General features: G+C 36.6%; 2 protein-coding genes across 4 annotated transcripts; both read right to left on the bottom strand.

The window, feature by feature from the left end:
* Positions 1 to 2,688: 2,688 nt before the first annotated feature.
* On the bottom strand, positions 2,689 to 6,120 carry LOC104731401 (G-type lectin S-receptor-like serine/threonine-protein kinase B120). Of its 2 annotated transcripts, XM_087478060.1 has the most exons (7): positions 5,501 to 6,000; positions 4,424 to 5,419; positions 4,107 to 4,342; positions 3,803 to 4,013; positions 3,479 to 3,716; positions 3,229 to 3,376; positions 2,689 to 3,111 (listed from the first exon to the last, which is right to left on the bottom strand). In XM_087478060.1, the coding sequence occupies exons 1-7, from the start codon at positions 5,820 to 5,822 to the stop codon at positions 2,794 to 2,796; spliced, it is 2,469 nt and encodes an 822-aa protein (XP_087334186.1). In that variant the 5' UTR covers positions 5,823 to 6,000; the 3' UTR covers positions 2,689 to 2,793. The 2 variants fall into 2 exon arrangements, with proteins under 2 accessions (XP_087334186.1, XP_010449072.2); XM_010450770.3 differs by having other exon boundaries at positions 4,424 to 6,120.
* A 937-nt stretch (positions 6,121 to 7,057) lies between these two features.
* Positions 7,058 to 9,942, bottom strand: LOC104731400 (cysteine-rich receptor-like protein kinase 28). 2 transcript variants are annotated; one of them, XM_087478068.1, is made up of 7 exons: positions 8,921 to 9,942; positions 8,713 to 8,841; positions 8,535 to 8,647; positions 8,237 to 8,447; positions 7,907 to 8,150; positions 7,671 to 7,827; positions 7,058 to 7,581 (listed from the first exon to the last, which is right to left on the bottom strand). In XM_087478068.1, the coding sequence occupies exons 1-7, from the start codon at positions 9,777 to 9,779 to the stop codon at positions 7,276 to 7,278; spliced, it is 2,019 nt and encodes a 672-aa protein (XP_087334194.1). In that variant the 5' UTR covers positions 9,780 to 9,942; the 3' UTR covers positions 7,058 to 7,275. The 2 variants fall into 2 exon arrangements, with proteins under 2 accessions (XP_087334194.1, XP_087334195.1); XM_087478069.1 differs by lacking the exons at positions 7,058 to 7,581; positions 7,671 to 7,827 and having other exon boundaries at positions 7,906 to 8,150; positions 8,535 to 8,652; positions 8,706 to 8,841; positions 8,921 to 9,908.
* Positions 9,943 to 11,988: the final 2,046 nt, after the last annotated feature.

Here is an 11,988-nt window from a genome sequence, read left to right as displayed (position 1 = left end):
ACAAGTCGTTTTTCATTACAAAATTTACTATTATTGGTCACCCTTTTTTGTACTTTTGTTACTTAAATTACTTTTTTCATAATTGGTTTTGTTTATAAAATATTCTATTGGAAATCTTGAGAACCAAACAACCAAATAGGTGTCTGAACAAGAAAAAAAATCAGTTGGTTAATGGTGATAAGATATAGATGAGATTAAGGATTAAAGAGACTACGACACATTGTACCAATAAGAGAGAGATTATTGTTTCAGATTTTTTTCGTAGATTTCCATTTACATGATTATTAGTCAACCGTTTGCTATGCATGTTCGGGAGTTATATGAAAACCACTGTTCTTTTTTGGTCTTTCTTGTAATAAATAACTCTTTTTTTAGTTTCTTTGTTTCCTTCCCAATAATAAACTTCAACTTCACCAAACAAACTCTGCTTTAACTTATGTCCGCATTCTCCGAAGACAAAAAAGAAGGGGGCCGTTCCACGTTTTCCTGACTTTACTTTTCTCCAACTCTAAAATGTGTCCTTCCAAGTTCCAACCAATTTGATAAATTGGTCAAAAACTTGATAGTAATAAATCCACCTATGAATATTCATCACCAAAAACAATGTTCTACTAAAAGACTAAGAATAAAACATTCTATTATTTCGTTGACGAGTTCATAATTAAGTTCAAATAGAATCAAAGGGTTGGAGCTTGGAGGAGAAGAGACGTTATGTTAACTCGGTTTTTAAATTCACCATAAACCAAAACATTCTAACATTTGTAAATCTTCACCAACTATGTTCTAAGGCCGATGATCAAAGATTGAAAGTCAACGCTCTACTAGTCTTCGTTTTGAGCATCCTCGTTATTCTTCTCTTCCGGTTTGATTGTACATATAGAGACTCTTATATATACTAACATATATTTACAATCAATTCTCACATTTTTAATTAAATACATAGTAATCCTCCAACGTTTGAAGAATACAAGGTGTGTATTCAACTTGACATTTTAAGTGATTTGTGTAAAAGTTACAAATCATATGTTATTTAATCATGTATTTTAAAAAATCTCCTCAAATCTACTGTTATTGAACTGATGATTTAAAAATTTACTTTAAAATGTACTGTTATTCAAAACAGTTTGTGGATTTGGATTTTAAAAAGTTTTAGGGATTCGGGAGGATTTGAGAAGATTTGTTTAGTTAAAAATACAGAAATCCAAATCTCATGGTTTTAGGTGGGATTTAGGGGTGTATTGAAACAATAATTTTAGAGGATTTTATGGGATTTAGGAAATTTGGAATTTTGATAGATTTTATGGAATTTGATATGATTTATAGTAAAATTCTTTCAAATCCCACCTAAAACCATGAGATGGGTTATTGGTTCTATGATTTTAATGGATTTGGAAATCCAGACAAAAATCATGTGTTATTCAATCATTGATTTTAAAATACTTATCAAAATGATGTGTTATTGGTTCTTCGATTTACAAATACTTGTTAAAATCCCATGTTATTCATTTAATGATTTGTTTTTGGATTTCAAAATCCATAATATGTTTTAAATGGATTTGTATGGATTTGAAAGTGTAAAATAGAAGAATTCAAATCCAAGGATAAAACATGTTATTTCAAAATCCATGTATTTTGATTTCTAGAATTTACAATTCCATATGGATTTAGAAATCATTCATCCAATAACACCCCATTTCTGTATTTTTAACTAAACAAATCATCTCAAATCCTCCAGAATCCTTAAAACTTATTAAAATCCAAATCCACAAACTGTTTTGAATAACAGTGGATTTTAAAATAGATTTTTAAATCATTAGTTCAATAACAGTGGATTTCAGGAGACTTTTTAAAATTCATGATTGAATAACATACGTTTTGTAAATTTTACACAAATCACTTAAAATGTCAAATTGAATACACGCCCCTTAAAGAATTTTACCATAAATCATATCAACTTCCCTAAAATCTATTAAAATTATAAATTTCCTAAATCCCATCAAATCCTCCAAAATTATTGTTTCAATACACCCCCCTAAATGTCTACTCTTGTCGATTTTAAACAGTTATGATGGACCTCTTTCAACAATATCATTAATTCATTTAAATACTTTTCAAAAGTACTATTTCTGTTATGTAAAATAATTATTTATTGATTTATCTTAAAATTATTTTCATATTATTACTCCATACTTTTTTTGTCTTTTTGAGTTGATTATTAGGGTATTATCTAATTATAATGGTAAGTTGCTCAATTGGTATGTAAAATAATGCTCCCTCTGTATCATAAAGAATGTCATTTTGACATATTTCACACAAATTAAAAAAAAAAATTGAATTGTACATGTTTCCTCCTATTTAATAAGTGGTTAATGATTTAAATTCAATGAAATGAAATTTAAGTTAGGGGTAAATTAGAAAATTTAAAATAAAAACACAGTGGAAATGTTGAGTGATATTTTTTTGTGAAACAAATTTTTTCTCTAAAATGATGGTCTTAGTGAAATAGATGGAGTAGTATTTTTGGAAAGGAAAAACAAATAACTAAGACTCTTGGAATTTTTTGCTAAACATGAAAAAATTAGAGAATATTTTTTGCAATTCGCCTTTATTAATTTGACATCAAAATTAGAGGATATAATTTCAACATCAAAATAAAAGCCCATTTATACATTTCACTTTACAACATACTTTTAACAACCAATATTCCATTACCCTAATTAACTAAAAAAAATCATACGTTGTCACAATAATAATAGAAAACTTTACAACAACAAAAAGAAGAAGAAAAGAATCTTATCGCCCAAGGACAACCGTAGAAGTGATCTCATTAGAAGAAACAATGTATTGTTGACTCGAATCAAGAGCAAAGTTGACATCAATAGAGTTTCTTCTGGTGGAAGTAAACGTTGGCTGTCTTGGCACAGCAAGCGTCGCTGTGTCACTCTCTAACATCAACAAAACCGCAGCCATGTTCGGTCTATCCGCAGCCGAATCTTGAACACACAGCATCGCCACATGTATGCACCTCAAGGCCTCACGCTTATTGCACGTTACCCTGATCTTTGGATCCACAAGCTCCTCTGATCTCCCATGAGTATACAAATACCAAGCCTGCAAGCCATTTCAGTTTCCATAATTGATTAGAGCATTGTAAAACCAAACCAAAATTTCAAATATACATTTAGAGAGAACAATAGTTTTTTACTCTTTAGTTTTTGGGAAACTTACATAACCAATGAGGCTTCCATGCTCAGAAGATCGAAGACTTGTGTTCCTCTTCCCACTTACTATCTCAAGCAACAAGACACCGAAGCTGTAAACATCGGATTTCACCGAGAAAAGTCCTTCCATCGCGTATTCTGGAGACATGTATCCGCTAAATTTACCAAAAAAACAAAAAAACCGTTAAGAACATGTTTTTCTCGTCATTCAAATGAAAATTTTGCTCTGTTTTTGGAATTCTGTTTTTTTTACTTACTAAGTTCCAACAACGCGAACCGTGTTAGCTTCATTTTGGTTACCACCAAAGATCCTTGCCATACCAAAATCTGATATCTTTGGATTCATCTCTCCATCTAACAACACATTGCTAACCTTCAAATCTCTATGAATGATTCTCAATCTTGAGTCTCTATGAAGATAAAGCAACCCTCTAGCAATCCCTTCAATTATAGAAAACCGCAAATTCCAGTCTATCAACTCTTGTTTCGTTTCATCTGTACATACAAAAAAAACAAGAATCAGAAGAATGAATGGAAAGACTTAATTCTCTTTGTTATTAATTTTTAAAAAGGAAACATACCGAAGAGGAAGAAGTCTAAGCTTTTGTTAGGCATATACTCATAAACAAGCATTTTCTCTTCACCCTCAAAGCAACATCCAAGTAATCTCACAAGATTCCGATGTTGAAGCTTTGCTATGAGAATGATCTCATTCTTGAATTCATCAACTCCCTGTCCAGATTTACCAGACAATCTTTTCACAGCTATCTCACGCCCATCTTCAAGAACACCCTAAACCAAAAAAAAAAAAAAAAAACACATTTCAATCATCAACAAACCTGAAACTCAAAACTTTTTCTACCAAAAAAGATGTAATCAACCAACCTTGTAGACTGGTCCAAAGCCACCTCTTCCAAGCTCATTCTCTTTACAGAAGTCATTAGTAGCTATGGCTATAGCATTCAGAGAAAAGACAGGTAACTCTGATGTGTTAACAGCTTTTCCTTCAATCATTATGTCAACAGATCCTGAAAACCCTGAAGTGGTTTCTTTACTCTTGGTCGTAACAGCAACAACAACGGATGTGTCAGTGCTCTTACCACAATATGCTCCTGAAACATCTGCAGATAATAAAGAGAAGTGAATCAAGAAGATCTTTATGACTAGGAAATCAAGAATGAACAAAAGTTAGAACTTAGTACCTTTCTTTCTCTTGAATCTCCATAGAAGCAGAGCAAATACACCTAGCAAAACCACACCAACAAGAACCGCGACAATGATCACCACATTCTTTGATTTCTTCTTCTCTCCTATTTCGGAATCAGCAACACGGATATGAAGCAAGGAACCACCCGCTTCAAACTGCTGCAAATCGACTAAATCTTGATTCCAAATCATGCATCCAATACCACCAATAACAGTATAAGCATTGCAAGAACAGTTCTTGAGACATCTCTCTCTACAATCCGAAGGATCAACAAGATCATGTTCAGGGATCTCGAAATCAGGCAACTTCACTGATTTAAGAGTCAAGAACTCATCCTCTCCAACACTAACGTTCCTCTCACACTTCAAAGGTGTTCTTCTTCTACAACCTCTACTCCAGTTCCCTACAGAGACTGGCTCATAGCCATGAACACAGCTACATATCCCATTAGTGCCCTTCATATCACAAATACCAAACTTCCCACAACGACTGTACTGATCACACTCAGTATCTGGCTCAGACTGAAACTTAGTCCACTTCTTCAAAGTCTCGTTCCATCTCAACTCCTCTTCAGTTCCATTATAAAGAACTTTAAACCTAAGCAACATAGATGGATCAGAAGGAACATACGTGAAGTACACGCTACCTGTTTCATCTGGTGGAGACGAGAGCTTAAACCCGTAAAGATAGTTCGTCAACAGAGACATAATCGGAATCCCCGTAAACACCGCGGAGTTCCATTGCCCGCTTCGCCACTTCCTCGTCTTGTTCCCTTCCCAAAGGACAATCTCTGGTGCTCCAGAAGGATCAACACCTAATGAGTAATTACCAGGAGAAGGATCGTTCTCAGATCTCCAAGAGACAAAAACGTGGTTATCTCCGGTTTCTGGATTCACACGAACCTTCATCTGTGGTAAAAACGTATCAGTTGGGTGATTGAAACTCTCCCAAATAGCTGTATCTGTTTCGGTTTCAGACAGAACAAAGTTCCCTGTATCGTGTATAGAAACGATTCTGTTGTTGTTGTTATTGCTTGATTTGATGTTTGTAGACCAGACAGTGATGTTTTTACCGTCTAGTAACACGAGATTCCCGTCGTTGCTTATTGTGAGAACTCCAGATTGGTCTGAAATCGGAGTTTCTCTGTTTGCTACCCATACCACAGCTTTGTCCTCGATGTTCCCATACCAGATCCCTAGATAACGAGACGTGGAAGCTCCTGGACTGAAGAAACCGAGTTCGAATGTCTTTTGTCGAGAGACTAATGGTTTGTGATTGATGCCGTCTCTTAAAGATTCTCCCCTTCTCATTGTGTCTGCGGCCATAGAACATTCGTAGAGGAAGAGGAAGAAGAAGAAGAAGAAATAAAAGAAGGTTTTGTGAAAGTTTATCATTTTGTGGGTTTATGCTATTGGAGAAGAAGACCCAAGTGAGAGTATTGGTAATAAAGGTTTGGTTTTGAGGTATGCTTAAAAGCTGAAAGAAGAGAAACAGAGGAACTGTAACAATGGTGGAAGCTTCCTTATTGCTAATAATTAATTAGAGGAGAGGTGCCAAAGGAGAAGGATGCAAAAAGTTAAAGGTTGCTGTGTGTTTTATGACTGTTGAGAAGTTTCTTAATTTTGTATTGCAGGTTGGGAAAGTTGGACCAGATGATTAAATTTAGAAATATTTTATAGTCTTTGGTGTAACAAAAAAGGTCAAATTGTTTGCATTATTATCATTTTTATAAGGTATATTGGGAATGGGGTCTTTCAATTTTTTTTTCTTCATCTACTTTTTTTGTTCTTTTTCAAGATTATACAACCTGCAGTAAATATATGATTGGGGGATGACCTAATTGTTTTGAAACTATTTCGAAAAGTTTTGGACGGCGTTAGTTAATACATGATAATTAGATATTTTAACGGTCCAAATGTTATTAAGAAAGAAAGTTGCGTTTTATAAAATCTTCGTTACTACTTTGGATAAATTTAAGTTACGTACAAGATTACATTCATATATAGTATAGAGTATGGACTACTTCTGATGTCCTTAGTCCATAGTCAATATTTAGGAATGATGAGGATCTAACAAATGGTTGATCAACATTAGAATAATTAGAAAGTAATACTATATTCCCATTGTACAAGCTAGGTGGTTAACAAATTTGAAGAAATAAAATAATGTGAAGCAAGTGGAGCAGTTGGCTTTGTATACGAAATTTTTTTATTGGTAACTAGAAGCTTAAAATGCTTGTTGTTGCCTTTGGCCGCCACATTGACTCATGTGGTCAAAGTATCGCACATTTGATTAGGATTGGTCTTCTCTTTATTTTATTGCACGTGACATTATCTTACATATCTTGATGTTTCAAACTGTACTCCTTTATATGTTGTTTACTCGCCTAAGATCCAATAATTATAAACCCAACGTTAATTTTGTAGTAATCTTGTTTGCATGACTTTAAATTATTTCTTAGTGGATGCACTGGCAAGTGCGGCACTAAAGCATATAATGAAGCTCATACAATGCCAGATCGGTTTAAGAATTTACATTATTGATTCATTTAGTGGATTAGTTGATTATAAATGAAAAGTTACAAAAATATTAGTTTAATGAAGAGAATGTGGCTACTAGGCTTAATCTACTAATAAAGAAACATCACTCTCCATTTCAAAAATACTCCAAGGGTCCACAAAGCTTGGGTCATGAATTTGCAAAGCATATATACCGCTAATGACATATCACATTTGTATGTGTATAGAAACTAAAGGAAAGAGCTATGAAGCCAAGGCTATCTGAAAAAAAATCACAGAAACAAAACCCGTTTACAGGCTTTCTGAGTAGAATTAAAGATTGAGCTCCCTAACGAGGAGATAATTCAGAAACAGTGACATCATTCGACGACATTACTAACGGCTCTGTCGAAGAAGAAACAATCAAGGGCATGATACTCTCTAACACAAACGCAGGCCTTGATGGCGTTGGGAAAGTATAAGAATCGCTATTGAGCATAAGAGCAACCAAATCCATTGTTGGTCTAGTTGCTGAACTTTCTTGAACACATAAAAGACCAATGTGTATGCATCTCAAGATCTCGTTTCTTGAACCTGTGGTTAAAGTCGGATCGATCACGCTTAGTATAGTGTCTTCTTTCCAAATTCTCCATACCTGACAAACAAACAGAATCACAAATTCATTACATACGATGAATCAAACTGAGACCTCAAATATACTTACCGGTTTGGTTGCGTACTTACCCAACTAAGTAGACTTTCTGCATCTTCATCATCATTAGATGAACCATTGTTGTTTCTCTTTCCCGTAATGATCTCAATGACTAATACACCGAAGCTGAAAACGTCTGTCTTCACCGAGAATTGTCCGTGCATGGCGTATTCCGGAGCCATATACCCGCTACAAGTCAGAAATGAAATAAACGTTATATACCGATGTGTCTCGGATTTACTAAGTAAGTTAGACGAATTTTACTTACTAAGTTCCTGCAATTCTGCTTGTGAATCGATTTGTCGAAGTTTGGTCAGTGTCAAAGAGTTTAGCTAATCCAAAATCTGCGATTTTCGGATTCATTTCTTGGTCCAAAAGGATGTTGCTAGCTTTAAGGTCACGGTGAATAATCCGATAACGAGAGTCTTCATGAAGATAAAGAAGTCCTTTAGCTACTCCTCCTATCAATTTGTATCGCACTCCCCAATCCAAAAGTTGATGCTTCTCAAGATCTGTAACAGCGTAAAGAATCAACACAGAGCGGAAAAAAAATGTTGGTAGGATCATATGGAGCTAGCAAATGACGGGAAAAGATTACCGAAAATGAAATGGTCAAGACTAGCGTTCTTGATGAACTCGTAGACAAGGATTCTTTCATGTCTTTCTATGCAGAAACCTAAAAGCCTCACCAAGTTTCTATGTTGAAGCTTTGCAAGTAGTAAAATTTCGTTTTTGAATTCAACGTCTCCTTGTCCTGAAGTACAAGATAATCTTTTCACCGCGATTTCTTGCCCACCAGGCAACACACCCTAAAGACATGCGTAAACCTAATTTAATAAAAATCTCTCAAGACAATCCGAAGTTACAGTTAAAGAAGTTTGCTCAAAGAAACCTACCTTGTAAACTGAGCCAAATCCACCACGTCCAAGTTCGTTTTCTGGTGAAAAGTTATCTGTTGCTTCCTTTAAAGTGTGGAAGTTAACAAGCAGTGAATCTGAGAACTCATTCCCTGCAGTTGATCTAAGTATTAATAGCATATCCTTCGTAGCTTTAAAAATAAGAAGAATGTATTACCTTTGAATCTACCTAGAGACTTGTTCTTCTTCCACTTCAAGGCCAAGCATAGGAAATTTGCAAATAACGCAACAAGAACTATTGGGATGACTATCGCGATAATGACTTTAGATCCACCTTCTCCCTTTCCTGCAATAAAAACATTCACTGCCTTAAAACTTAGAGACAAACATTTGCAAGACCACATTATTCAAGCATTTCTATGTACCTGTTCTCTCAGTTCTTGCAGCTGACGTTGGTGAGTCATCAGGCTTAGTTGCAGGTGAATCAGCAGGCTGAATTGCAGGTGGATCAGGCTCTATATCGGCATCAAACTCATAGAATTTTGTAGTCTCAAATCTGAAGATACAACTAGGAGAGAACCACCTAAGACCAATCTGACCATAACAACAACGTGGGATATTCTCAAACCCAAAAACTAAACAATCATTACAATCCTGTTCAGACAAATCCGGTGTACAATACACATTTCCGTAGAATCTCGGGTATCCTGTCACACCGGAACCGCTCCCTTGAGCGTATTTCCTATTCGGCCCACCAGCTGCTGCAATCCCTCTGAGTTGGTCCAAAAGCTCTAGCTGCAGACGATCAAACTCATCTCTGTTTGCTGATATGTTTGTGCCTGCAATAAAAGACGTAGTCGGGAACGTCTCTTTTCTTCCATGGATTGTCCTGTTCGAGTAACGAAACATACAGTGCGTGTACCACACAACAGCTTGTTTTGTCTGCGGACACTGCTCAGTGAGGGTTCTTGCAGCTGTCTGGATACAGCTAAGACAATCATCTCTTTTGACTTGTCTTCTACACAGACCAATTGCATAAGCTCTTTCTCCAGATGAGTCACCAGAAGAAAGGTTGTAGAAGCCATAAACTTTGGGTGTGAGTGAAGAGAGAGAGGAGACAAGGCCGTCCAGATTGCCGGCAAAAGTGCTGTTGACCGTGAAGTTTCCTCCACGTGCTACACAGTTGAACCTTGGAGGGAACTCATATGTATCCTTCTGAGCTAAGGCGATAAATGGTACAAATGTTAGGACACAAGCAAAAAAGAAAAAACTGACATGTTCCATTGAAGCTTAAAGCTTTCTTTTTCCTTCTTCTTGTAATCTTATGAGAAATCCCCAGAACGTAATGAGACGAAATATTGTAAAGGTCAATCTCACTTTGACCTTGGAATCATTCAAAGCAGTTTGTTCTTTGAACAAGTTCAAAATCGGGCAGCAGAAAGAACACAACTTCTTGTGGCGGTCCAGGATGATAACAAATTTAAATAATCACAAAATGAGACCAACGACTTCAAGACTTCAAGACTTTAAAGAATCACAAAATTAAGTCAACGGTGTGAAAACGTTTATATACTGAAGACTTGTTTCCCCTCACGTACCAGGAAGATACTGAAAGTTCGATAGAATTCAATCCAACTAGGAACTATCTAACTTCGTATAAGCCAGTCACCTTTCAAGTCTCATATTTTTATATGTGCACTCAATTGCAAGTTTACCCTTTTTCAATTTTCTTACCTTACTGACAACTATACACTTTATCAAATTGTACCTTTAAAGAAAACGACAATCGATAAACTAGAAGAAGAAAACAATAAGACAAAGGAAAAAAGTATCACACAGCTTCAGATGCGTGTTTATTCACAATAAGATCAAGCCAAGCTGCCTGAAAATTCACACGAACAAAATCCATTTCAAAGGCTTTCAGAGAAGCATCAAAAACATTTACAGATTAACGAGGAGATATCTCAGAAACAGTAACATCATTCGAGGACATTTGTAACCCTTCCGTTGAAGAAGAGACATTCGAAGGCACGACACTCTCTAACACAAATGCAGGCCTCGAAGGCGTCGGGAGAGTAAAAGAATAGCTATTGAGCATGAGAGCAATGGTAGCCATTGTTGGTCTAGTCGCTGAACTCTCTTGAACGCACAAAAGACCAATGTGTATGCATCTCAAGATCTCATTTCTTGATCCCGTGGTAAAACTTGGATCAATCACACTTAGTATTGTTAAGGATACAGCATCGACTGTCATCACTACCTCAATATGTTCTTTCCTTGTATCATTAGTTTCTATACTTACTTAACCTAGAGGCTCTCTCTTGAGTTCTGTATATATATGATCGTGTAATCACTCTTTGAAGATATACAATAACATAAATTCCTTACATGGTATCAGAGCAAATCAATACCCTAGTTTTCTCTCTTGTAGCCGCTTCCTCCTCTGTTCTTTGATCTCAGATCTTAGATTTTTTTCTCGTCTCTTTCACCTCCTTCTCTATCGTCTTTTTCATTTCTTTCTCTCCTCATGGCTGCTAATGCTGAAGTTGTTGATATGAACCAAGGTCTTCTCAACATCAACATGATGAATATCACCAAGGTCACGTCAACAAACTACATGACTTGGAGCCTTCAGGTTCACTCTCTTCTTGACGGGTATGACCTTGCAGGCTACGTTGACGGCTCCTCTGTCCCACCGGATCAGATGCTCACAACTACCACTCCTCCAACACCTAATCCAGCGTATGCGAAGTGGAAAAGACAAGACAAGCTCATATATAGTGATCTTTTTGGCACTCTCTCTTCCTCCCTGCAACCGCTAGTCTCTAAGACCAAATCTGCTGCTGAAATGTGGAAAACAATCTCTACCACCTATGCCAATCCGAGCTGGGGCCACATTCAGCAGATTCGACTGCAACTCAAGCAAGCTGCCAAGGGAGACAAGACTGTTGACGACTATATGCAGTCTCTCACATCTCGCTTTGATCAACTGGCGCTTCTCGGCAAGCCGCTTGCTCTTGAAGAACAACTTGTGTTCATCTTTGGAGGACTTCCTGAAGATTACAAATCTGTCATTGATCAAGTGGAAGGGCGTGAGACCCGTCCATCCTTGAAGTTCATGAGAAGCTCATCAACAAGGAAGCTAAACTCATGGCCATGGCGCTTTCAAACACGACCTCTGGTCCGACCTCCGCTCATGTTGCTTCTACACGTCCACACACCTCCGGGAAGCAATTCTCTCGTTCAAACCAAACCTGGAACAACAACAAACAACAACAACGCAAAGACAACCGCATGACAAGAGGATACCAAGGCAAGTGTCAACTATGCGGTGTGTTTGGACATAGTGCACAACGCTGTTCACGGCTACAACACTCCACTCAATATGGGTCTCCAAACGGATTGCTACCGTCTCCATTTCGTCCCTGGAAACCACGTGCTAATCTGGCCCTTGGACACCAACAGACAACCACTCTGTGGTTACTGGACAGCG

The sequence above is a fragment of the Camelina sativa genome, chromosome 12, assembly GCF_030686135.1.
Source record: "Camelina sativa cultivar CO46 ecotype springtype chromosome 12, ASM3068613v1".
In the NCBI taxonomy this organism is placed as follows: Eukaryota; Viridiplantae; Streptophyta; class Magnoliopsida; order Brassicales; family Brassicaceae; genus Camelina; species Camelina sativa.
This window is presented reverse-complemented; position numbering and strand designations above follow the sequence as displayed.

Bases quoted from the DNA above. Each gene is read 5' to 3' on its own strand.
- LOC104731400 (XM_087478068.1), bottom strand. From the start codon at position 9,779: ATGGAACATGTCAGTTTTTTCTTTTTTGCTTGTGTCCTAACATTTGTA. The intron at 8,648-8,712 runs GTAATACATTCT...GATCAACTGCAG, and splicing joins GTCTCTAGGTAGATTCAAAG to GGAATGAGTTCTCAGATTCA. The intron at 8,151-8,236 runs GTAATCTTTTCC...ACGCTGTTACAG, and splicing joins TCTTGACCATTTCATTTTCG to ATCTTGAGAAGCATCAACTT.
- LOC104731401 (XM_010450770.3), bottom strand. From the start codon at position 5,822: ATGATAAACTTTCACAAAACCTTCTTTTATTTCTTCTTCTTCTTCTTC. The intron at 4,014-4,106 runs GTTGGTTGATTA...TTTTTGGTTTAG, and splicing joins GCTTTGGACCAGTCTACAAG to GGTGTTCTTGAAGATGGGCG. The intron at 3,112-3,228 runs GTAAGTTTCCCA...AATGGCTTGCAG, and splicing joins ATGGAAGCCTCATTGGTTAT to GCTTGGTATTTGTATACTCA.